This window comes from Microcaecilia unicolor, chromosome 6 (assembly GCF_901765095.1).
Source record: "Microcaecilia unicolor chromosome 6, aMicUni1.1, whole genome shotgun sequence".
In the NCBI taxonomy this organism is placed as follows: Eukaryota; Metazoa; Chordata; class Amphibia; order Gymnophiona; family Siphonopidae; genus Microcaecilia; species Microcaecilia unicolor.
In genome coordinates, this window is record NC_044036.1 from 278538068 (window position 1) to 278565402 (window position 27335).

The following is a 27335-nucleotide window of genomic DNA, read 5'->3' on the forward strand; positions in this document are numbered from 1 at the left end:
TAGATATTTGTATTTAAATCTTGAAAAATCTTTTGAAAATAGCAGGTGTATTTTTAGAATGTTTTGGTTCAACTGCTGTCTAAGACTCACAGCCAAAAGACGAGTACAGATTTACAAGGTCTAAGAAACACTATCTGCTTCCCCTCCCCTCCAAAAATAAAAACAATTGTACAAAAAGCACAGGAAAAATCATAGCAAACTGCCAATAATCCTGCTCAGAACTTAAGGCCTAGAGTATTCTGCCTTTAAAATACAATAGGAAACTGTTTACGTGGTCACAAGTGTTTTCCTTTTTGGCTCCTACAATCTAGAATCTTCTGCCACTGCCTTTGCAGCAGTAAACAGATATCCTCTCCTTCTACAAACACTTTAACACTATTGTATTTTCAAAAGCTTCTATATTGTACATGATGTGTTTCTAGCTATCAGTTAATACGATTTGGAGCTTATTTTTGAAGCATATGGGCGTCTCAGAATACCCAAATGGACATCCATGTGCTTGAAACGTCCGAATCCCAATTTTACAAAAGGCAGAAAAGAGATATCCAACACTGCAGTACATCCAAATAGAAAGTGGGCATGTTGTGGGCGAGACTAGGGAGGGCACAAAATCAGGACATCCAACAGCAATAACCAAACAGGAAGAAACACCGAAGCCTATAAAGAAGGATGTTGTAAGTTAAACCTGTTTCAGTCATGTCCAGGGTACAGAAAGGTGCTCTGATTGAGCAGCTGACCACTGTTCAATCAAGCCACCTGCAAGTCTAAAGACTTAAGAAAGTGGTGTACATTCAGGTAAAATATGTATTTTTCTGTTCCTAGGAGGGTTCACAATTATAAACTAAAAGAGTTACAGTGGGATTTGAACCCGAGTTCCTCCGTTTAAAGCCCACTGCACTAACCAGTAGGCTCCCCTCTGCTTTGCAGGGATGTCTGTATGGCCATTCTTCTAAGAATGCTTCCAGACAGCCGTCCTTTTCCCAGCATTTTTGCTGTTCATATGTTGGCCATTCCAGTTTGTCAAATGGATACTCATGCTGGCTGTTCTCCGCACGCAGCCATGCTGGATGTCCTCAGCACATGGATGTCCATCTCATGTATTTTTTGAACTAGATATTCAGATGTATTTCTTGTTAGAAAATACATGTTTAAGTTTATTGCAGTACTTATATACCACCTTTCAAAAACAAAATGGAAGCAGAGGGAACTACAAAATCGATAGGACAGGAAAACAAACAAACACACGCGCACGCAAACAAAAGTCAGACGGGCCAAAAGAAGCTGCTACTGTCAGAATGAGCCAAGGTCAGGAACCATCCAGGTAAAGGGTGCCTAATTAGGGAAAGCTTGAACAAATAAATGAGGCTTCATTAGTTTCCAAAACTGAGGACAGGAAAGTTCTGAACAAATATCAAGGGGAAGGGCATTCCACTAAGCAGGTTCTAAAGAGAAAAAAAGTAGAATGTCAAGTGGATTCTAATCTAGTTAAAATATAGTGAAGGAGTAACAAGCTGGTAACCTGAGGAGGAGTGGAGGGCATGGGCAGGCCTGTAGGGAGTTATGAAACTAGCTAAATATAGGGGGGTACCCAGGTGAAGGGTCTTAAAGTCATCGTGAGAATCTTATGGGTTATGCGATATTTAATAGGTAACCGATGCTGTTGTTTGGGAAGTGGGGATACATGGTCAAAACGACAAGCATGAGTAAGTAAATGTATAGCAGTATTCTAAACCATATGAAGTTTTTTTTTTAGAGCAAATGAGGGAAGACCAGCATATACAACAGTCCAGCTTAGACACAATTAGTGCGTACAGAAGAGCAACTACTGTCATCAAGGTAAGGGTGGATGGATCAAATTAACCGAACAGAATGAAAACAGGATTTAGTCACTGCAGCAATTTGTGATCGAAAAGTGAGAGCAGGAATCAATGTGGATCCCTAGATACTTAACAGTGTCCACTAGTTGGATAGAAGAGCACTGAAGGGAGGGGACAGCACCAGGGAAAGATTGGTGTCCAGTGACCCAAAGGGCCACCGTTTTCTTGGGAGTCACAACGAGACGATGGGTTGAAAGCGAGTCATCAATTTTATTTATGCAGAATTTGAGAGAAGAAAAATCAGGACTAGCAGGATTCTGAGGCGAAACAAGAAAGATATCGTCCGCACAGATGTGAGACGGATGTCCGTTTTGGATGCTATGAGCTGGATGTCTGTATTCTGACTTGAATGTCTTTTCAAAAATTTCCTTCATGTATTTTAACACCTTTGTATGGATTTTATTTGCACTGCAGGCAATACACTATGAGGCAAATATTCAAAAGGGTTTAACCGGGCAGGAAACCCTGCTGAGCTGGCCATCTGCCAATATTTAGCAGCACTTAAGGGGGTAGTGCCGCTGAATATTACCCGTGACCGCCAACCCCATCCAATTAGTGCCAGGGCAGAACATAGGCAGAGCCGGCACTTAACCGGTTAGCAGTGATATTCAGTCTGCTAACTGGTTAAGTTAGTGGATAAAGTTAGGACAGCAAATAGGCTAACTTTATCTGCCAAACTAACGAGGCACTAGTCTGAATATGGGTCGGTTCCTGGTTAGCTTCCAGGTGAACGCACTTACCCAGATATTAAGTGCCAGAGCCTGAACTTGACCTGTCATTAAATATCTGGGCTTAATTCAGTCCAAGATAGTCTGCAGCTTAAAAACTATTGACCACTGCAGGCTAAATATCGGGCCTTATGGATTTTATTTGTATTGTACTATTAGTCTATATTGGAGCAGAGGAGTAACCTAATAATTAGAGCAGTAGACTAGGAACCAGAAGGCCCAGGTTCAAATCCCAGAGCAGATCTTTCAGGCCTTGGCCAAGTCAGTTAACCCACCATGTCTCAGGAAAAGGCAATGGCAAACCATTCCTGTATCATGTCAAGAAAACCACAAGGGGGAGACCCTCACTGGGTTTTAACTTTACTCAAAGGCAGAACCAGCTTTGTTTATATTTACTGTAACATCTCTTTATTAACAGTATAACTTTATAGAACATTTTTTAACAATCAACTTTTTATATTTTTAACCATCCCTATTCACCCACCTCCCTTGGCCTGACTTACGTCTTAAGCCCAAGGAATCTTGTTCCTTATGGTCCCCCACATGCTTCCATTGACTATATTATTTAATGCTGCCTATGTTCTACTTATTCTTGCTGTATACCGCCTTCTTCTTCTTCTCGAACATATCTCAACCTTCACCTGCCTAACTGCAAAGGTCTCAAATACAAAACCTACTATGCATCCAACTTCTCCGTCATAGGCAGCCAAGATTCATCCGCACAACAAACGAACATGTATGCTTCCGAAAGCTGCCGAAAACACACCTCTTCAAACAAGCCTATCCAAACAACCCAACTTAATTTACGATCCAAATCCACACCACTAACACTATACATACCTCAATCTCCTCCCCTGTCCTGCTCTATACAATTGTATTCTCATTATGATACTTTTTATCCATACATTGTATTACCTCTATGATACTTTGTACTTACATTGTGTTATCTCTGTGACACTTTGTACTCATACATTGTAAGCCGCACTGAACCTGCTATCGAGCGGGAAAGAGCGGGGTATAAATGCTATAAATAAATAAATAAATATATAAATTCTACTTACTTACTTACTTAATTAAACAATCCTGATGAATCATACCACTCCGTACATCACCCAAACGCTCTAAAACACTTCGACACGACCTTACCCATTACCTTCTAATTAATTCCTCTCTTACTCCAATTCATTACCGACTGTATCCAACTCTATGTAACGACCATACCAAATGAACACCCTGTAAGCCACATTGAGCCTGCAAAAAGGTGGGATAATGTGGGGTACAAATGCAATAAATAAATAAATAAATAAATATGCATCTTTTACTAAGCTGTCTAGTATTGTTGTGATAGGTGGGTTAATGAATGAAATTAAATTAAACTACAGACCATGTAGACCTAAATATAAGGAGATGAAGAGAGAGATGAGAAAAGCTAAAGTGATTAACAAAAGGAAATTGTCTGGAGCAGACAGGTTGAAGAGATTTCTGGATATAACACAGTGAGAAGTTATGTGTCTAGATCTTTTGAATAATGGCTTATATCCTCCCAGTAGAGGATGCTGAGCTTGGTTTACTGGACAAATGCCATCAAGCTAGGTAAAAAGTTAAAAAAAGGGAGACCTCCAGTGAATGATTAATTAAGTATGGATGTGTTTGTTTACTGTAACTAAGTCTCCCCTCTATAGGTAATGGAGCTCATCCAAACTGAATGATCAAAAAAACAGCAGAACAGTAGTCATGTGACCCAGGTTTTGTGGTAACCCAGGTGCTCCCACAGTAACTAACAGTTGTTGCTAGCTCTTTGCAGCACTGGGACACATTATATTCAGGGCCCTGATGCACTGTAATATTGTCTATTCTTTTCTAGAGCTGCATTCAGCTGCTACCCTCTCCCACTGCAGCTAAAGAACAGAGTCTACAGGCACGTGCCTGGCAGGAAAACAGTCCCTTCTTAACTGTCCTTTCCACAATGAAGAAAGAAATAGTAGAGACTCAACTCACCAACTGTCATTCTACTCCCTCACTGTGCTGAGCAACATTTCAAGGCAGTAGCTTCCCTGCCCCTCCTTTCCTATCACATACATTACTTTAAGATCCTAGAGATGCTCTAGCTACAGGATAGGGTATCTGGGTTTGGATCACACATCTGATGGGACTAGCTGGACCTAGGGAACCCAATGAGGAGAGGCACTCAGGAATAGGTAGATAAGACCATGACTGCTTCAGAAGCTGCTCCCATAAGACAAGAAGCAGCATGAGGAAGCCACATCAGAGGTGCTCCCAGTTCAGGACCCCATGCCACCCGCATGCCACCTGAGACGGGAACAAAATACGGGAAATACAAATGAGATTGTAAAAAAGGATCATCACAGCTAGAGTCTCACACTCCCCCACTCCCCAACCCAGACCCTAAAGTCTCTGAACTGCAAACAATGGGAAGGAGGAGTAGGTGCAGGATAAATCATACAGCCTGCAAACAAAATTAGGAATGAAGTCACAGCAGCTCATCTCCATTTAAGGGATTTGTTCTTAACCTCCTTGCTAACAACTTGATCAGATGGGTCTGTAAGTCTTTTTCTGCCATCAACTACCATATTACTACTATGCAAGTTCTCCATTTTAATCCTGTGAAACTGGTGGTGAGTACCGGACATAAAATAGAGCAGTGAATTGTGAGTGCCGTATTAGTCCACTTGGATATGTAGAAATAAGGGGTCAGCAGTCATGTTGTAGGTGATACCTTTTTTTATTGGATTAATGTACCTTTGACAAGCTCTCAAGAGTTATTCTGACCTAATGAAGAGATGATAACTCTGAAAAGATTGTCAAAGATATGTTAAGATAATGTTAATTCAATAAAAAAAAATATCACTTATAACTTGATTGTTGACCTTCATTTCCATAGATATACAGAGAAATTCTAGGCAGCAACATGTTCTGAGCAGCCAAAGAAACTTTCTCTACATCAGCGGCTCAATTTTATCCACTTTCTTTACCACCCGCCCAATGTACAGATGGAAGCTTTTGCATCATTTGCTCTGTTTTTGGCAACTGTCCTGTTGATAAATCCACTCACCAGGTGTAGATAATTTGTCCTTGTTTTCCTCCATGTTTGTAATTATACAAAATAATATAGCTGTCTCCTCCATAGAACTGACCATAATGGGAGGGATCCACGGGAACCTTGGCAGATCCTTCAATACGCCAGATCTAACAGAAAGGAGAAATAAATGTAAGAAACAGGAATGAGGTTGGGATAAGAAGCCCCAGATTGCGACCTGTATACTGTCAGCCATAGTTCTGCAGCGCCATCTACTGGAGAAAGTTAAATGCGTTGTACTTGCCCTTCTGAAACTAAAACATTAGTCCAATCAAATTACATAAATAAAAAGTAAACAAAACAAAAACTCTAAGGTGATATATTTTAAAACACTCCCTTTTTTGGTCTGAACAGAATGGGCAGATTTGAGCTTTTTTGTGGTCACTTGTGTTTTCCAGTTACCTTATCATTTGCTTTTACCCACACATTCAGTTTAGATCAGACCCAAGGAATCTGGTCACAAAATGTATTACATTAGTCCAAAAACAAGGTTTCACATTATATATATTTCTTTATCTGTTAATTTTTGTTTCCACAAGTGAAGTATATATTCCCGCTACCTTCAGTAACATTTGGAAAGCAGGGAGGCATTCAATCACAATGCCTGAATTAATTTGATAAATGGGTTTTAAAAAAATTGGGATGGTAGGTGGAAACATTTTGGGGGAAATTCAATAAATTGGGGACTAGAGGTAGGCGCCACTTATGCACATCAAAGGCACCATCAAATTGACAGGCTCCTTTGTGTACTAGATGCTATTTTATAAAGTAGCGCTTAACTGCCATAATTCCTAACTACAAGGAAGGTATACACATAGGTGGAGCATGGGTAGGCCATGGGCGTGTCTCCCAATTAGGCACATAGGGCTAGATTCTATAAATGGTGCCAAAAATTCACCACTCAGCTTTGGGTGCAAAGACTTACACCAGCTGAAACCTGGTGTAAATCCTGGCGCGCAAATTGGGCATGAATCCCCACTATTCTGTAACACTGTGTGCGTCTTTTGTTAATGCTTCTGACACGTCCATGCCTCTCCCGTGGCCACACCCCCTTTTGAATTGCACACAATCCAATTTAGGCGCCCATTGTTACAAAATAGTGGCTAATGTAATAAGAGAGAGGGTTCCAAAGTACAAAATAGCAAATACAAACAAAAGAAAAACACAAGAGCTTACAAGACTGGAGCAAACGAGTATTTTTTATTTTTTTGTAGAAACATAAGTACATAAGAGTAGCCAAACTGGGTCAGACCAATGGTCCATCTAGCCCAGTATCCTGTTTTCCAAACAGTGGCCAAGCCAGGTCACAAGTACCTGGCAGAAACCCAATTAGCAGCAACATTCCATGCTACCAAACCCGGGGAAGCATGTCTGTCTCAATAGAAGACTATGGACTTTTCCTCCAGGAATTTGTCCAAAACTTTTTTTAAACCAAGATACGCTAACCGCTGTTACCACATCCTTCTGCAAAGAGTTCCAGAGCTTAACTATTCATTGTGTGACAAACTATTTCCTCCTATTTGTTTTAAAAGTATTTTCCATGTAACTTCGAGTGTCCCCTAGTCTTTATACTTTTGGAACGAGTAAAAAAATCGATTTACTGCTACTCGTTCTATACCACTCAGGATTTTGTAGACCTCAATCATATCTCCTTTCATCTGTCTCTTTTCCAAGCTGAAGAGCCCTAACCTCTTTAGCCTTAACTCATACGAGAGAAGTTCCATCCCCTTTATCATTTTGGTCACTCTTCTTTGAACCTTTTCTAATTCCGCTGTATCTTTTTTGAGATATGGTGACCAGAACTGAATGCAATACTCAATGTGTGGTCGCACCATGGAGCAATACAAGGCATTACAGTATTTTTGGTCTTATTCATCATCTCTTTCCTAATAATTCCTAGCATCCTGTTTGCTTTTTTGGCCACCGCCAAACAATGAACAGAGGATTTCAGCATATTATCTACAACAACATCTAGATCTTTTTCTTGAGTGCTGACCCCCAAGGTGGGCCTTAGCAACAGGTAACTGTGATTTAGATTATTCTTTCCAATGTGCATCACCTTGCATTTGCATTAAATTTCATTTGCCATTTGGATGCCCAGTCTTCCAATTTCCTAAGGTCTTCCTGCAATACTTCACAGTCCGCACGTGCTTTAACCTTGAATATTTTTTTATATCATCTGCAAATTTAATCACCTCACTCGTCGTTCCCATATCCAGATCATTTATAAATATGTTAAATAGCACCAGTCCTAGTACAGATCCCTGCAGCACTCCACTGTTCACCCTCCTCCACTGAGAGAAATGACCATTTAACTGTACCCTCTGTTTTCTGTCCAATAACCAATACCTAATCCACACCAGAACCTTGCCTCCTATCCCATGACTCTTTAATTAGCTCAATAATCTCTCATGAGGAACTTTATCAAAAGCTTTCCGGAAATCTAGATATACTACATCAACCGGCTCACCTTTATCCACATGTTTATTCATGGCTTCAAAGAAATGAAGCAAATTCCCTTGGCTGAACCCATGCTACAAGGCAGCACAGGGGCTGCCAGACTGGAGGTGGGACTTCTCTACAATGTCCCTGTAGGTCTCACCTATGTACCCCTCAGTGGCCTAGCTATGTGGGGCCTGAGGGGGCCTGGCCCCCCCGTAGATTTCAGCCTAGACCACCCTCCCGGCGAACCCACCCTCGCCGCCGCCTACCTTCGTTTTTGCTGGCGGGGGACCCCAATCCCCGCCTTTTTGTGTACCCTAACACTACAAAGTAACGCTACACGCCCTTGGCAAACACACTCAGAATTTCCTCTAGACTTATGACAGCTAGTCTTTGTCCGAAGTCATAAAACCACACGTATTAATAATGAAAGAATTGTAAATATATAAAGAATTCAATAATAAAGCAAAATAGGGAGAATGGAAGGGGGAGATTACGCACCAGGATCAAGTGACCGAAATGTTTTGAAAAGGAAAGATTTAAAAAACTTGAGAAAAAAACAAGTAATCATATTGGGATCTTATATTTTTCAGCAAGGAATTCCACCATTTAATACTTTAGTATGAAAAAGTAGCTGAATATATAGATTTATAAACTACTTTCTTACAGGTAGGAAAATGAAGATGCAGGTTGTCTCTTGTACCAAAGACTGAATTGCGAGAAGGCAAAGTAACAAGGGGCAACATATAGTCAGGGGCAATACCATCCAAAATCTGAAATATGAGAGCACTGAGTTTGACTACAATCCTGGCCCTTATGGGAAGCAAATGCAAAGGAGTAGCCCTCTCAAAGCATGGTACATGCATGACAAGTCTAGCAGTATTTTGGGCAGTTTGCTGTTTCCTTAAGATACAATCTTTACACCCTTCATAGATAGAATTACAATAATCAAATTGGGTCAAAACAAGAGATTGGACAAGTAATCTGAAAATATCAGTTGAAAATATCCAAGGGTGCCAAGTTCAAATTCCACTGGTGCGTTTTGTGATCTTGGGCAAGTCACTTAACTCTCTATTGCCTCCAGTACAAAAATTAGATTATGAGCCCTCCAGGCATAGGGAAATACCTAGTGTACCTGAATGTAACTCACCTTGAGCTACTACTGAAAAAGGTGTGAACAAAATCCAGAATAATAAATGTGTTCCAGTAGCACCAAGTGAGTCCTGCTTGGTCATTTTATTGAAAATACTGAGAGAGTTATAGTCCTGGACTAATCCTGGAGGAAAGTGGATTCTATGCAGGTTGTGATATACTATATGGGCCTAATATTCAGCCAGCAGTGATCAACGTTTTGTTGACCATCGGTGTTAAACCCATAAATCCAATGCTGGGCCGTGTCCGGGCACCGGCATTGAATTTCCATGTTTCCAGTACTGGCTAACACATAGCCGATTAAGTATGATATTCAGCACTTTGGTTATGGGTTACCGCATAAAGTTAAGGCTGACTTTTATAAGGTCCTATTTATGCAGTTAACCCGACCAGTTAAGTGCTGAATATTGGCACTTACCTGGCCAAATGCCGACTCCATTCCTGGAATGCCCCCAAAATAGCTGGTTTTCAGTTTGGCCCTAACCAGTTAAGTGCTGCTAAAAATTAGTGTCCAGCCCTGAATAGACGATTTAACTGGTCAGGAGTCAAGTCTGGCCAGTTAAATTGCTTTGAATATTGACTATTATAGGACCAATACAAGAACTACCCAGAACTGTACATGCCCTTGTGTGACTGGATCCCTGTATGTCTGGATGTAATAACACAGTAGACAGCTCTTCTTAGGCACATGTGATGATGCGGCCTATTGTGTCTTGAAAGCCTGTGGGCTGTGGCTAGGTAAAGGTTATTCCAGCCTGCATAGAATTCAGCTGTATTCAGACAAAAATATCTTGATAAGAAGGTCACATAGCCTTCCCTGCCCCTGCTTCAAAAGTTTTCATTTGTGTACTGTGGTGAAATGTTAGATCGGAGGAAACAGAAGGTGCTCTGAGTCAGGCCTGCCAGAGAAGGGGTGACTGTTAGGAAGGTATGGAGAGGAGAAAGACTTGGCTCAAAGCATTGGGGAACCCTTTTCATATACAGGCCTGGTCATGTACCATATCGGGTGCCCTTTGAGCTCTTACCACAGTTCTTTCACTAAGGTTTTCTGGCTGTTCATTTTTCAAGGTTTTTGTGTCCTTCAGGTGCTTGTGTGATGGGCAGAAAATGGATTGAAGCTGCTGGTGCATGATTGTTTAAATCCACATACAGCTGAAGAATTAATTAAAAACAAATGAATAAAAAGGACCTTTTGTTGGTTGTTCAGATCAACAGAAAGGACCTTTTGTTGGTTGTTCCTGATTTAATTAACTCCCTGCCTTGGGCCTGAGCTGTTGTTTTACAATAATGATTGCTGCCTGTGTTACTTTTAAGCAAACATAAAAAAGGGCAATTCTATAAATTGGCACCTCAGTCTAGGCGCCTAAATGCCATGCAGTTAGCAACAACTCTATAATGGCACCTCGGAGCCAAGATTCTGTTATAGAATACTAGTGTAAGGTAGGCATTGACGTGTCCTCTTATTCCATGTTAATAGGAGGTGTAAGTTGACACGCCTGGGTGCACCAAGTGATGTGCATATTTTTATAGTATTGTATAAAGTACATGCCTAACTGGGAGGCCCGCCTATGCTTCACCCATGTTCCACCCATGTGTACATTACGAAATAGTAGCATAAGATTCAGCACCGGTGTCTCCATTTGTAGATGCACCCTCTTAGCCATGTCATTGGTAGGCATAAATTGGCATGCCTAGGTGTGCCAAGTGACAAGCATAGTTTATAGTATTCTATAAACTGTCCTCTGGATTCTATAAGGGTTGCCCAAAATTGGGCATGGAGCCCAGATCGGCACCCAACATAATTAATGGGCTCCAGTGATTTAATTATTGGAGTTAACAAGCACTTAAGTGGCACCAATTATGATTTGGGCACTGAACTGGCTATTCGCTATTTTATACAAATAAAAGAAGCACACAAGGGCCTACAAGAATGAAGTAAACGAGAGTTCTTTATTGTAAAGATATTCTTCTAGTCGACTTGCGTTATATATAAACATTTTTGTATTGTTATTTTTGCTGTAATACATATGTAGTGGTTGGATGTCTTATTTACTAACCATACATTATTAATTACTATTTTTTTAGTTACACGTACCAGCACATATATATTTTTCTTTGCACATTTTAATGTATGCTCATATCATGTTTATGTTTAACGTATAATTAATTTCTACATGTTCATGTCATGTTTAGTTTTTACATGTTTATATTATGTTTTGTTTTTGTGTGTTAGACTTCTGAGGCAGGTGTAAATCACACCAAAACATAGTGTGCACCCAATCAAAGAGCTCCTAGTTCTCAAAGAACAGGTCCGTTCTCTTGAGGCTAGAATAGCAGACTTGGAGGAGCTGAGAGAGACAGAGGGGTACCAGGGGCGTAGTCAGACTTCGGTGGGAGGGGGATCCAGAGGAGGGGGCACATTTTAGCCCTCCCCCCCAGTGCCGCCGTCCCCCCGGGCACCATTGCCGACCCCCCTCCCGCCGCGAACCCTCTCCTGCCGCCGCCTACCTTCGCTTTTGCTGGTGGGGGACCCCAATCCCCGCCTTTTTGTGTACCCTAACACTGTGCCTTTTTTTGTGTACCCTAACAATCAGACTACAAATATCTCATTACAGGAAGTGACACCGATAGACCCAGCCACACATCTTAGGAAGACTTCTGAGGCAGGCCAATGGCCCGAAACACAGCCATGTCGAGTCGCTACTACTGATTCATTTTTGCAGTTCGATAAACTGTCCAGAACATACAGAATCATCGCTTTATTGAGTCACCTTCGCTATCTCCTCAGTGCTCTTCCATTACTTTGGGTCTTCTGTTTGTACAAAATCCCTTCGTCCATGAACAAAAGTGAGAACTACTGTGCTTTCACAATGCAGTCTTTCAAATGAAAACATCAACAGTTGATGTTCATTGTAGTCGCTACCTTCTGTGGAAGCCTATTGTTACACCACCTAATTTTAGATCAGCCTGGAATATGGGGCATTAGGATGCTCTACCTCACTAAAATCTGATTCCTAAGTTTATAGCCACTTCATTGAGGCTGGACAGGAATTTCTTGATTAAGCATCTCCCAACAGTTTAATCAAAAAACCAGACTTGTTTGGAACGCTACCTCTTTCTTGCCTGATCCGTCATCTATCATCCCGTGCTGGGCAGCCATAGCTGGGGATGAGTGGAGACTGGACACATCAAAAGGCACATTCTCAATCTTGGCGATGTGGTTTGAAACATAGGCAACGCCCATCCCTTCTGTCTGGTCCCTGTCACGCCAGTTCTTGAAGAATTGCTTGAATAAAGGAGTCTCCCCACTCTCAGGAAGAACCTGGATCTGCAAAAAATGCCCAGAAAAGGATCATTACAGATACTGCAGATAATGAAGCTGACAATTTAGGCAGGCTACCTCAGCCTATACGGACAGTGCTGGGATGATCTGGGGGCAGAGCTAAGATGGACTCGGGAGTTACCTACTTAGTGGCGATATTCAGTCCACTAACTGGGTAACTATCTGGATAAAATTAGGACAGCAAAAAAGGATACCGCTACTACTACTTATCATTTTATAAAACTACTAGACATAAATGCCGGATTCTATAAATGGCGCTCAAAATAATCTTTGCTAAGCCTAACTGCGGACGCCAAACTTACACCTGCTGAAATCTGGGGTAAACGTCGGCGCCCAAGTTAGGTGCCCCGACTCAGTATTGTATAAGCATGCGTGAAAATTTTTGGAACACACGGACACACCCATGTGCCTCCCATAGCCACACCCCCTTTTGAGATACGGCCTATGGGAGTTAGGAGCATTGCCTTATAGAATAGTGCACAGCCAGGTGCGCGTGCAAATACTGGGTGCCAATTAACATAAATAATAGGTTGTTAGCAGCCAATTATTGATATCATTGAGCTCATTAAGCAATTTATTTGTGCGCACATCTCAGGCATGCAAATTTGGGCACCATACATAGAATCTGGGGGACACAGCGCTGTACACAGACATATAAGAGAGTCGCAGCTTAACAGAGCTTACAATCTATTAAACTGAAACAGAATAAAGAATTTAATTATGATTAAAACAATATGGATAATGAACAGGTGAAAATTTTTCAACGTGTAATTAAACTCTGGAATTCATTGCCAGAGAATGTAGTAAAGGCGGTTAGCTTAGCGGAGTTTAAAAAAGGTTTGGATGGCTTCTTAAAGGAAAAGTCCATAGACTGTTATTAAATGAACTTGGGGAAAATCCACTATTTCTGGGATAACCAGTATAAAATGGGATCTTGCCGGGTATTTGTGACCTGGATTGGCCACTGTTGGAAACAGGATGCTGGGCTCGATGGACCTTTGGTCTTTCCCAGTATGGCAATACTTATGTACTTATGAGTTAAAAGCAGCCTCACAAAGGTGAGTTTTAAGCCTGGATTTGAATAGGGCCAGAGAGAGAGCATGGCGTACTGATCCAGGATATCTTTTCCAGATGTACAGCGCAGCAAGATGGAACGAACAGACTCTCCAAGTCGGTACTTCATGCTCTGTCTCTGGCCCTAATCAAAGCCAGGCTAAAAGACCATTTTTATGCTGTCCTAACTTATCAGGGAACCAGTCTGAATATTACAGGAGTCCAGATAAGTGCCAGCAGCCACTTTATACCAAGATTTAACACTGGTATCTGAGCACATCCTGGTGCTGAATATTGAGTTATAAAAACCCCTTGGTGGCAAATGTTTTAACAAAAACAAACAGACCGCTACATATGAATAGTACCTTGGTCATTTTTTCACTATCAGTAGAGAGGTGTGCTAGCCGTGTTAGTCCACTCTTAAAGGTTATCAATATAAATCAAACAAAATAAAACATGGAAAAGAAAATAAGATGATACCTTTTTTATTGGACATAACTTAATACATTTCTTGATTAGCTTTCGAAGGTTGCCCTTCTTTGTCAGATCGGAAATAAGCAAATGTGTTAGCAGATAGTATATATAAGAGAAACATCAAAGCATTACTTTGACAGTCTGACAGAGTGGGAGGGTGGGGGTATGCATGGGGACATCAAAGCATTTCATTGATATTCTAACAGGATGAGTGTTGGTAGGTGAGAGGAGGGTAATAAACAGAGAAATAAACAGAGAAATACAGCTTTATGGTTTATAATGGGTTAGAAAACCCAGATCCTTATTAAGTCCTGTTTGTTGCACCAGTGATTTCACAGTAAGAATACTGAAAGGTAATTTTAAAACAATACAGGAACGTAAGACCTTTGAAATAAGAATGATTGAATATTTTGACACCCAACAAAGAACACTTGGTGCCCACCCACTTCTTGCCTAGGCCCACCCAAAATCTGTTGTCTGGCTACGCTCCTGCCTCAGATGTTATAGCCAGGTCCATTAGAGTAACCTGCAGGTCCCTGGAATCTAGTAGCGGGTGCAGGCACACAGTTTAACAAGCTAATGAGTGCTGATAACAGCACTTAACAAGCAAAAATGAGCACTAATTGGCACTGATTAGAATATAGGCATACAACTCGCTAAGTGTATTCTGTAACAATCTGCGCCAAACTTCTAACGCACGCAGGCAAAAATGGGCGTGGTTATGGGCAAACAAATGGGTGTTTAATGGGTATTCTGAAATTTAAGTGCCTAGTTATAGAATATAGCGCCTAAATCTACACGCTGAGATTTATGCCATGTTTTCGTTGTTGTAAACGGATGCTCGTAGATTTAGGCGCTGAAATATCCACTAAGCATATTCTATAATTGGCGCCTAGATTTCAGCGCCAACTACAGAATACGAAAATCAGTGCTGATTTTTTAGGTAACATATATAGAAACTCTCCCATAAGGGCTACTGTAGTGGTGTACAGTTGGGTGTAGTAGGTTTTGGGTGGGTTTTGAGAGGCTCAGCACACAAGATAAGGAAGCAACGGTGAGATGTGTACCTGGGAACATTTATTTGAAGTCCACTGCAGTGCCCCCTAGGGTGCCATGTTTTTTTTTTTTTAAGTATCTGGTCAAATTAGTTTCTGTTTTACTAACAGAACTGTGTTTTCAAATTTATCTCATTATGCTTCCAATCATATAGGGCAGCAGCTGATATAGGAGATGGGGTAATGTTGTTTTTTTTTTTTACCTGGGTTTGCTTGGGATATCCCATCTTTGAGATAAATTCTGTGGCAGTTTTCAGAGCCACTTTCTTTTCCTCAGTGTTAGCGTTTTTGCCTGTAATGAAAAACAAAAGGAACTCAATATCGTTCTGGAAGTGTTTGCACTGTTTAGCACTGCCCAGCTTTGGAGCATAGACTCCGATCACTTTCCCCCCCCTTGATAGGACACCAAACTCAATTTTTTTTCTTTTTTAGAAATATTATTTTTCAAAGAGTACCATATGACGTTCAAAAACAATTTTGTATATAACTATGACGATATACAACCTCTTCTACAAAACATCTATATATTAAAAACTCACCCTCAACGTTCTATTGGCTGCTGACGTCACTGAAGCCAAGGTTCGTATGTTCGAAGCTCTGAAGCCTCGAAAATCACAGTCTCTGGGCCCCACCCTCGCGTCAAACGTTATGACGTTGAGGGCGGAGCAATTCACCGCCCTCGCGTCAAACGTTATGACGTTGAGGGCGGAGGCGGAGCAATTCACCCACATCGACGACGGGTGGGGGGGGGGCACACGAAAGCCTTGCTAGCGCTCATTTCATTGGCTCCAGAAACGGGCCTTTTTTCACTAGTCTTTCATATTACAGAACATAGTCCAATAGTGTTCCTACTCCAGTTCCACCTGCCTCACTCAGCTTTATGCATAATATTGAACCCAAACTCAACATTTTTAACAAGAAAAATACATTTGGTGATTTGTACAATGGTCTCCTAACAAGTCCACTAGGTATTTTGCATGGTCATTGCTTTGGTTACCTGTAACTAATTAGAAGGCAGAAAAAATGTCAAACTTTTAAAATTTGCTGTTAAAGGGAGAGAGTTTCAAACACTAGGCATCATCAACCTGCATGACTGCAAGTAAGACTAGCTGTTTATGTCTGGAAAACCCTGGTTATCCTTTCCATCAGCAGAACTTCACCTTTCCAAATGAAGATCTTGCCATCAGATCCATGGTCCAGAATAAAGCAGTCATCTGAGTTCAGGGCAGACTGTGTGAAGGGGTTCTCATCAGCCACCAGGGAAACAGACATAGCTCCACTACCGTTGGAGACCTTCAAGAGTTAATAACAAGTGGTCACAGTTATTAGACTGAGCATTGTGTAACATAGCAGATGATGGCACAAAACTCTAATTGACCAATCCAATCTGCCCAGTTATCTTTGTTCAAGTTGCCAAGGATGTATCCCAGCTGCCAACTACAGAACATGACTGCCAACAAATATCACTCCTCATCTAGGACAGTTTTTGTCCTTTTAACTCCACTCTCTTGGATGGATAATCTTGTAAGATCCTCTATTTAGTTCACACCCACCACCCTTCCTTCCATGTCTAACCACAAAACTTTACAATAATCCAAACAGTCAAAACTAATATGATTGTTGGCCCAATAGCAAGCCTCCTAGGACCTGTGCATTTTCCAGATGGCATCCTGCCACCACTAAATTGCTACATTGGCCCAACTGACATAAGGAGAAGGAATTCAGGAATTCTGTGGGAATGTACAATTCCACTAGGACTTATAGATACTACTATAGTTGTAGTCTGAAATGGCTAAACCCATCCAACACAACCATTTGGAAGAAGCAGTTTTTGGGTATCCATCTCTTTCATTATCATCGAGCTTGTTATCCTAAAACAACTTTAGTAGAACTTGCTCATAATTTATGGGCAGGACTAAGCCATACATCCATAGAAAGATATTGTTTAGTCTTTCACTGTTCACAAAGGTCACCGTGCATGTCAAATAAATAAGCTGGGCTATCCTCTGGAACATAGAAGAGTGAGCCCGCTGCAGAGCAGTGAATCTTTCAGACAGATGACGAATATTTGAATTCACAGTGGATATATGCTCATGTGCCTTATCAACACGGCTTATACTTTACAGTTCTGGTGTGGAAAACTGAATATGGCACACACCATCTGTTGATACATCTCACCAACCCAAGGCCAGTAGGTAGCACTAAGGTGGACCTGCTCTACTCCAGGGCTGCCCACCATTGACCTAAGTAAATAATTCTAACCATACGTCCAAAGGGCAGTAATTGAAGAACCACACACAAACCAGGGTATTGTCGAAGGGGTAATTTATACACCTTAATTATCTCTCTCTTAATATTCACTGGACTATTTTAAGATGCTAAAGCTCTCTTTAAAACTAGCAGCTTGCCATTACCCTGTAAAGTTTGGCCAATTTCCTATTGGATGCATCAGCTTTGACGTCATCAGCGGGACCCTCTGGCAGATCTGGCTTTTCTCCCAGGACCTACAAAAAAAACCCAGAAATTCCTGAATTTGAAATATTTTCTCTTTTTCTACCTCAGCTTACAATCTTTCACGTTTCAAACAACCCACAGATTTTCATTTTATATGGTGCTTTTCACATAAATGCTTTATATTCACTCTTACTTTTTATTTGCATGAAAACTAGTCTTAATTTTCAAATCATCCACAACAATTTTATGATTTGCCAGAGCATAATATTTCTTGCAGCTTGCTTCTAATTCTATCCAGTCCCATTCTACAGCTACCACTGGGAAAAATAAACAGAAACCTCAAGGCATGTAAGACCAACTTTGGGGCGTAGTTATCAACAAGGGCTATCAGTAAGAAGTGCTATTTACCACTAACTTGTGCTATTTTAGCACAGCTCCCATTTTATGCAATGAAATCCAGTTCCTAATAACTGAGGTTAACAGTAAAATAACAGTTCTTAACTGTAGGCCACATTGATAACTTCCCTCCTTAAGCTCTTAGGAAGCAATTTTCAAAATGTCCACAGCAGAACACTTATGAGGAAGTGACATCATAAAATGGTTATACAACTGGTTGTCTGAAAAACAATGATGCACAAACAAAAATCCTGTGGTATTTCTTTAAAGCAAAATGGAAAATTTGATGTGTCTGGTATATTCATTTAATTTATTAAATTTGATAGTCCACTTATGGTAAGACCCTAAAGTGGATTACAAAACAACAGTTAAGCAAACTTAAGTGTTTCTAGACAAAGGTCTTGATTTGTACAACATGCAGCAAAGCAGAATACCGCGAACTGGCCTGAACTATTTTCGAGCAGCAATGGAATTCAACAACATTCCCAGAAAAAAAGATGACTTCCAGATGTGGAAACCACAGGATTGTAAAGAACGAGGACCTGCTGTAAATATTTTTTTTCAGCCTGGTGGTGGCAGTATTTTCAAGCAGGAGGCTCAGAGGCAACCTCAGCTCTTGAGACCCAGAGCGCTCTCAGCTCATTCATTATATGGGACAAACACAAATTTCATGGTGAGGCTCTGAAGTGCCTTCATCCTCTCACCCAACCCTTTCTCCCAATGCCTATTTTATTCACAGCTGTCTCTTTGTGTGAACACTAGCAAGAACAACCCAAATACTAATGTTAGATGTGTGAACGTGTTGGTACATTAAATAGGTCATTCTGGCTAGATATGGATCTGGAGTGCATTCTCTTCTTAAGTATTTATTTTTAAGCTAAGAGGCTTATTTTCGAAAGAGAAAAACGCCCAAATGCCGACCTAAATCGGGAGATGGACATCTTTCTCTTGTGGGTGCCCAAATTGGTATAATCAAAAGCCGATTTTGGGCGTTTCCAACTGCACTCCGTCGCGGGAACGCATAAAGTTGACGGGGGCGTGTCGGAGGCGTGGTGAAGGTGGGACTGAGGCGTGGTTATCGGCTGAGCAGAGATGTGCGTGCTCGGCCAATAATGGAAAAAAGAAAGGCGTTTTCAGAGAGAATTTAGGTCACTTTTGTTGGACCCGTTTTTTTCACGAACAGGTCCCAAAAAAGTGCCCTAAATGACCAGATGACCACCAGAGGGAACCGGGGATGACCTCCCCTGACTCCCCCAGTGGTCACTAACCCCCTCCCACCAAAAAAAAACGAATGTTAAACACTTTTTTTCCAACTTGTAAGCCAGCCTCAAATGTCATCCCCAGCTCCATGACAGCAGTATGCAGGTCTCCGAAGTAATTTTAGTTTAGTTAGTGCTGTGCGGGACCCATGCAGAGAGGAAAAATCGGAAGAAAAAAAAACAAAAAACAAGCAAGTGCAGTCAGGGACGTCTAAATTACCAGGATAGTAAAAGTGGGAATTGAACCAGCAACCTTCTGATTACAAGCTCAGTGCTCTAGCCAGTGAGCCACATTATTCAGGTGCTTAGATGTCCTTCCCTTTCCATTAAGTCCCTCCAAGTTTCTGTCAGCCAATCACCGCTGTTTAGCTGACACAGATGTCAGCTAAATGAGCTGTGATTGGCTGACAGAAACTTGAAGAGACTTAATGGAAAGGGAAGGATGTCTAATCAGTGGTGCACTGGCTAGCGCACTGAGCTTGTAATCAAAAGGTTGCTGGTTCAATTCCCACTTTTACTATCTTTTAATTTGGACGTCCCTGACTGCACTTGCTTGCTTGTTTTTTTTTTCTTCCGATTTTTCCTCTCTGCATGGGTCCCGCGCAGCACCAACTAAAGTAAAATTGCTCTGGGGACCTGCATACTACTGTCATGGAGCTAGGTATGATATTTGAGGCTGGCATAGAGGCATCTCAGGGGGACCAGTGCACTACGAATGCTGGCCCCTCCCACGACCAAATGCCTTGGATTTGATCGTTTTTGAGCTGGGACGCTTCGGTTTCGATTATCGCTAAAAAACAAAAACGCCCAGCTCAAAAAACGCCCTAATCCAATGTATTTTCAAAAAAAAAGGTGGACGTCCATTTTTTTCGAAAATACAGTTCGGCCCGCCCCTTCACGGACCCGTTCTCGGAGATGGACGTTTTTACAAATGGGCGTTCGCGTTCGATTATGCTCCTCTAAGTGTACAAAACATTCAGTATATCAGTATTTATCTTTCAACATTTTTATTGATGACAATCAAAATTAGACATATTCCATAACTGGCCTTAATAACATAGCCACAACATTACATACATATCAAAAAGCTAGTATAGAAGTCTGTCATCAATTTTTTCTTTTTTCCCCTTTTCATCCCCCCCCCCCCCCTCTTCCTCCCCCCTCCTCCTACCCCTCCCTCTCGTGCCCCAGGGCTTGGACTCTGATAGTCCTAGGGCACCCCCCCCCTCCCCCCAGTGGAGCCATATATATCGTTTGGGCGCTCTCTGGGATTCCTTATAGTATCCTCTTACCCCTTATTCAGAAGCAAGCTTCGCCCCTTAGGACTCAATGTTTGTAAATAGGGGCCCCACACCTGTGTGAACTGCGCTAAACTCTTCGGGGACCCCTTAGCCCCCCCTAGCTTCCCAAGTAGCCAGCAGATGTACTTGATTTCTCCAGTGCCAGTAAGCTGGCACCTCCGGTATAGTCCAGTATTGTAAGATGCTTTTCTGGGCCACCAAGCACAATTTACGGCTCAGGAGACGAGCTGTCTTAGAGCACCTACCAAATGCCCCTTGCGTATTCAGCACAAAGTGGTCCCAGGATCCTGTCACAGGGGTCCCCAGTAGTTGAGTTAAGAATTTAGTAATCTCCCCCCAGAAAGCCTTCACTCCGGGGCATGCCCAGAAGGCATGATATAATGTGTGTGGGTAGTGGCCGCACTTAACACACGTGGCCCCTTGCAGGAAATCTACATGAGCCAATTGTTGCCCCGACATATAGGCCCGTAAAATAACTCTATACCCACTTTCCCTGAGCCTCTCGTCCTGGCTAATGGCTGGGATTCCCTGCAATGTGAGCCCCACGTTCCATCCCGTTAATGTTGTCCCCGATTCCTGTTCCCATTTTTGCTTGATTTCTGCAAAGTTTTTGGGGGTCTTACGCCTAATCAAAGCTCTATGAAGCGCTGACACTGACATTCCCGTGACTTCCATTTCCCCGAAAAAATCTTGTAGTTTACTTCCCATTCGTTGCCGTAACAAGTCTGGGTCTAATGCTGAAATGTAGTGTTTAACTTGGGCATACGCAAACCTAGCCCCCCAAGCCCCCCCAATCCGAGACTGTAGTTCCTCGTACCCTATTAAATTCCCCTCTTCACTTAATAGGTGTTCAATCTTGGTTATTCCCATCCGCTCCCACTCCAAAAACGTTGGGTTATCTAGGCCTGGCATGAAAGCTGGGTTCCCCCTAAGGGTCAACTGATCTGATGTCGAGGGACTCCCCCCCACTGCCTGTGTTAGTCCCTTCCATGCCTCTCGAATGGACTGTAGCATCACACTATTCCTCAGACAAAGTGGGAGTTGCTTACGTGTAAGATGTAACAACGAAAAAAGTTCATAAGGAGCAAAGAATTCCCTTTCCATTTTTATGGGAGTGTAAGTGCAAGTTTGTGAGAACCAGTCCCCCAAGTGCCGGGTCAGGCAAGCCTGATTATATAAGAACAAGTCCGGTAACCCCATACCACCCTGTCTCCAACCTCCTAGCATATATTTATATCGCAATTTAGGCTTCTTCCCCGCCCAGCAGAATTTACTGAAAGACTTATGTATACTTTTCAAGTCTTTGCGCGTCAATCGAATTGGTAATGTCTGTAACAGATACAGCCATTGTGGGAAGATGATCATCTGTATCAAATTCACCCTTCCCCTCAGCGATAAGGGAAGAGGGCCCCACTTCTCCAGTTGCTTCTTAGTAACCTCCATAAAAGCCGTATAATTTATAACATGTAACTTCCTCCAGTATATCAGTATTTTGTACCACATGTTCCACTGCTGGATACTTTTTCCAGTGGAATCAAATAAGTGCATTTGTGTGATTTAGGAGTTGTCAATGCACAAAAGGCTAAAAAAAAAAAAAAAACTGAGCTAAGGATACAAGATAAGCCAGGACAGGGATGAGAGTGTTGATAGTGAAGTGGTGTTTGTCTGGTGTTTATCCAGTAAAAGCTTTTTATGGCATCATGGGTGTTTTACTAGTTAAAATGTAAAATCAGAAGCCCCAATTATTTTGCTAATTAAAACACAGCTCATTTTGAGTTACCTCCCAAATATCTGTCCTTAAAAAAAGCTTGTATATCTTAACACAGGAATATTAAACAGATATTTTCTTTTATTGATTATCATTTTCTCTGCCTCTTTCTTTGGTTTTTCTAGTACTTTTAATTAGAAATTGGAGACAGGTTTTCTCAATCTCAATATAGAGCTGTTTGCTAGAAATAATTTTGCAGTTAATCCTTATGGAACAAAATTAAGTAACCTCTTTCTATGATAGATTATCTCTGGCCTGGTGGAGGCCAGGTTTGCACTTTAAAGAGGGTTTTCTGTTTATTCTTCACAGAAACACACTTGAGATTATGCACATAAGAAACACAGGAAAACCTGGTGCAAACTGCTCACTCCCAGACCTCCTTTAGAATTTTTAACCCATTAGTGTCCAATGTTCCCATAATAAGCCATATGGGAACAGATTGATGGGAACATTGGACACTAAATTAAACTAGTCTGTTGTATCTCAAAGAGCTCTTCCAGGCTAATGGAAAAGCACCTTCCTCTTGCTCAGCGTAGGAAATCATTAACAGCGTTCTATCTAGTGGGACTGCATTAAAATGTTAGATACAAAACATTTAGGATAGCAAGAGTCTTTTCAGAATTTTATATGATGTCAGTCTTAGCAATGTCTGAAAAGACTCTTGCTATCCTAAATGTTTTGTATCTAACATTTTAATGCAGTCCTGTCTTTTTCTTTTTAGCATTTTCACCTTTACTGAACAATTTTTCTAGAAACCTGAAGATGCTGGCTCTTTGGCTCTGTAATGACTGACATTTGTTTATGGTATTATTGGAGTCTAGCTGGATCAGACAATCGTGTTCCTTTCATTTACATCGTTGCCATGATGGAGGAAAATGAAAGTAAAAAACAAACAAACAAACAAACCCAACAACAACAAAAAAACCCAATCCAATAGCTATAAAAAAAACTTTGTAATTAGAAATTAAACTTAATTCTACTCTCCTGGTGAATTGCGTTAGTTCAAGAACTGTGTAAATTTTCAAAGAAAGGAATTTACTGCTTCACTTCTGTTATGATTGGCCCAATCATGCAACCCAGTCTCCAATGACGCCTGTTAATTGAGTCTGTTGACTGCAGATTTCTGCAGCTGCCCTGTAGCAGCTTCTTACATTCATGGGACAGTGTGATCCGCATAAGTCAGCACAGCACTGAACCAATTTAGCATGCCCTCCGTGGATCATTTAGGTTCTTTTTTCTCTCAAAAAATACATAAGAACATAAGCGTTGCCATACTGGGACAGATCGAAGGTCCATCAAGCCCAGTATCCTCTTTCCAACAGTAACCAATCCAGGTCAGAAGTACCTGGCAAGATCCCTGAACAGTACAATACATTTTATGCTTCTTAGCCTAGAAATAAGCAGTATTTTCCCAAGTCAATCTTAATAATGGCTTATGGACTTTTCTTTTAGAAAGGTATCCAAACCTTTTTTAAACCTTGCTAAGCTAACTGCATTTACCACATTTTCTGGCAACAGATTCCAGAGTTTAATTACACACCGAGTGAAGAAATATTTTCTCCGATTTGTTTTAAATTTGCTACTTTGTAGCTTCATTGCATCCCCCTAGTCCTAGTATTTTTGAAAAGAGTAAACAAGCAATTCACGTCTACCGGTTCCACTCCACTAATTATTTTATATACATCTATCATATCTCCCTTCAGCCATTTTTTCTCCAAGTTGAAGAGCCATAGCTGTTTCAGCCTTTCCTCATAGGAAAGTTGTCCCATCCCCTTTATCATTTTCGTCACCCTTCTCTGTAACTTTTCTAATTCCACTATATCTTTTTTGAGATGCGGTAACCAGAATTGCACACAGTATTCAAAGTGCGGTGGCACAATGGAGTGATACAAAAGCATTATAACAGCCTCATTTTTGTTTTCCATTCCTTGCCTAATAATACCTGACATTCTATTTGCTTTCTTTGCCGCCGCTGCAAACTGAGCAGAGGGTTTCAACGTATACTCAACGATGACACCTAGATCCCTTTCCTGGTCAGTGACTCCTAATGTGGAACCTTGCATCACCTAGCTATAGTTTGGTTTCTTCTTTACCACATGCATCACTTATCCTCTTCCACCAGAGATGCCTATAACATCTATTTTTTCATTTAGTGTAATATATTCTAACTCTACCATCTTATTTATTAGGCTTCTGGCATTTGTATATAGACATTTCAAACTATGTTTGTTGTTCCTATATACATCTTGCTCAGCAGTTGACAGTGATAATGTGCAATCTTGAAAATGTTTGCTTTTTATTTAAAGACACCTGGAGGCATATTTTCAAAGCACTTTGGGAGGCTAAGTTCCATAGGTTTCTATGGAACTTTGGGAGGCTAAGTGCTTTGAAAATGAGCCCCCTGGTCTACTATGGTTTCTATTACAACCTCGCTATTGGGATGCCCTGTCTTCCCTGTTTTGGTGATACCTTTGAAAGATACCTTATTCCAAACCATGCGCTTTTGAGTGAGTGTTGGCCTTTCTCCAATTTCTGGTTTAAAAGCTGTTCTATCTCCTTTATAAATGCTGATGCCAGCAGCCTGGAACCCACCCTGGTTAAGGTGGAGCCCATCCGTTCGAAATAGGCTTCCCCTTCCACAAAATGTTACCCAGTTCCTAACAAATCTAAAACCCTTCTCCCTGCACCATCGCCTCATCCATGCATTGAGACTCTGGAGCTGTGCCTGTCTCTTGGGCCCTGTGCATGGAATGGGAAGCATTTCTGAAAATACTACCCTGGAGGATCTGGATTTCAGCTTTCTACCTAGGAGCCTAAATTTGGCTTCTAGAACCTCCCTCCCACATTTTCCTATGTCATTGGTACCTACATGTACCAAGACAGCCGGCTCCTCCCCAGCTAATATTGTACAAAGAAGTCTACTATCATTAGTTTTTAGATCCAATCCCTTTAGCGTGGGTACAGATGAATAGACTTAAATTGATTCCACTTCTGTTCCTTATGATTTATAACAGTTTATCTTCTGGGGAATTACCAGGGATTTGGAAACACGCAATTGTTTGGCCACTTTTGAAGAAGAATTATAAGCCCATTTCCAGCTTGTCTTTGCCTGCTAAGATCGTAGAGCATGCGGTTCTTCAGCAACTGGTTGATTTCATAGAGGCAGCTAATGTGCTACATCCGCATCAGGCTGGATTTAGGGCCAGTCATACTACAGAAATACTCTTGACTTGTTTTATCAGAGGCTCATGAAATTTTTGATTCTGGGAGTTGCATTAGCAATTTCATTAAATAAAAACCCCCAAAGTATTTAAAAACATTAACTGTAGATATTACTTTACCAAACAACTGCGGTTTCAATGTCACAGACTGTAAACGTCCAGTCAGCCAGCACGTTGTAGTCTTTTCAACATTTAAAACCAGCCGATGATCCTCCAACTAACCAGTCACCTTTGCTAAACATTGTCAAATCTGGATGCAATGGATCAACCTTATCCACAATAAATATATCGTCAGCGTAGCAATACATATTAAGACCTGAGGCTTGAATCAGCCTTTGACTTAATCAATCATGATATGCTGATATATCAGATTCTGCTGGAGTTAAGGATGTTGCCTTAACGTGGTTTACGTCTTTTCTTAGTCAAAGGACATTTCAGGTGGTTGCTGGCACTACTGTCTCCTCAAGTGTTCATATTAAACGTGGTGTACCTCAGGGCTCCGCATTCTTTTTAATTTATTTCTTAGTCCTCTTACTCCATTGATTCAAGTTGTTTGGTAACGTAATGTCTACAGTTAATGTTTTTAAATACTTTGGGGTTTTTATTGATGCTCAGCTTACCTTCGATGAGCAGGTTTCTTCTGTTGTTAAGAAAGGATTTTTTGTGCTTTAGACTGCATTGCACACTTTACTTCAGCCATTTCTGATTTCAAGGTTAGATATGGGAATGCTATTGATAAGGGCGTGCAGTGGTGTTCCTTGGTTGGTTGCCACCTGCGGCGGATCCGCTATGCACCCCTCCCCCCCCCGGCGGATCCGCTGTGCACCACTCTCCCCCCCCCCCCCCGGTGCATCACCTCCAAACCCCACCCCATGCATTGCTCTTACCACTTGGGGGGTGCTGGGAGCAGCCATGCGGCTGTCAGCTCCGCCAGTTCCCTGACCCGGAACAGGAAGTAACATCAGAAGGAGCAGGGAACCGGTGGAGCCGACAGCTGTGCAGCTGCTCCCTGCACCCCCCTGTAGCATGCACCCAAGGCGGACTGCCCCCACCACCTTGCTCTCAGTACGCCACTGCAGGCGTGTCCCAATTTAAAACGGTTGCCGTCGCTGAAGAATACTGCAATCAGCTTGCTGGCAATTTTTTTAAAATTTGATCATGTTAGACCATTGTTTAAGTACTATCACTGGTTACCTATATTTTGCATCGAATTAAATTTAAATTGATTAAACTGGCCCATGTGGCTTTCTACCAGCAGCAACCATTGTTTTTAAGGGGCCCTTTTACTAAGCAGTGGTAGGGCTACCACATGGGTAGTGCACACCAAAGTGAGCCTACCACCGGGGTAGCGTGGACACCTGGCGGTAGTTCTGAAGTTGGTGCACGCGGTTTCCCCGCAGTAGAAAATAATTTTCATTTTCTACTGCGGGGGATATTCCTGGTGGTAATCGGAAGCGCGGCCACATTGCAATGCACTGCCTGATTACCACGAGTAGCGCACGAGCCCTTACCGCCAAGTAAATAGGTGGCGGTAAGGGCTCAGGAAATAATAGCCATGCGCTACTTTTGATATTAGTGAACGGCTATTTACTGCCCCATTTTTAAAAAGGCCTTTTTACCTGCTGTGGTAAAAAATAGCCCAGCGTGCGCCAATTTTACGCGCCCACACTAGCGCAGGTCATTTTTTACTGCGGCTTAGTAAAAGGGCCCCAAAG

General features: G+C 41.7%; 1 protein-coding gene across 3 annotated transcripts in view; it reads right to left on the reverse strand.

The window, feature by feature from the left end:
- Positions 1 to 27335, reverse strand: part of GSN (gelsolin) — a 104800-nt gene that overhangs the window by 26697 nt on the left and 50768 nt on the right. For all 3 annotated transcript variants that reach the window (XM_030207561.1, XM_030207560.1, XM_030207562.1), the window contains exons 6-10: positions 17636 to 17725; positions 16382 to 16514; positions 15425 to 15513; positions 12409 to 12624; positions 5679 to 5812 (exon numbers count right to left, since the gene is read on the reverse strand). In XM_030207561.1, the coding sequence (XP_030063421.1) occupies positions 5679 to 5812; positions 12409 to 12624; positions 15425 to 15513; positions 16382 to 16514; positions 17636 to 17725 (662 nt within the window). The remainder of the gene's footprint in view (positions 1 to 5678; positions 5813 to 12408; positions 12625 to 15424; positions 15514 to 16381; positions 16515 to 17635; positions 17726 to 27335) is intronic.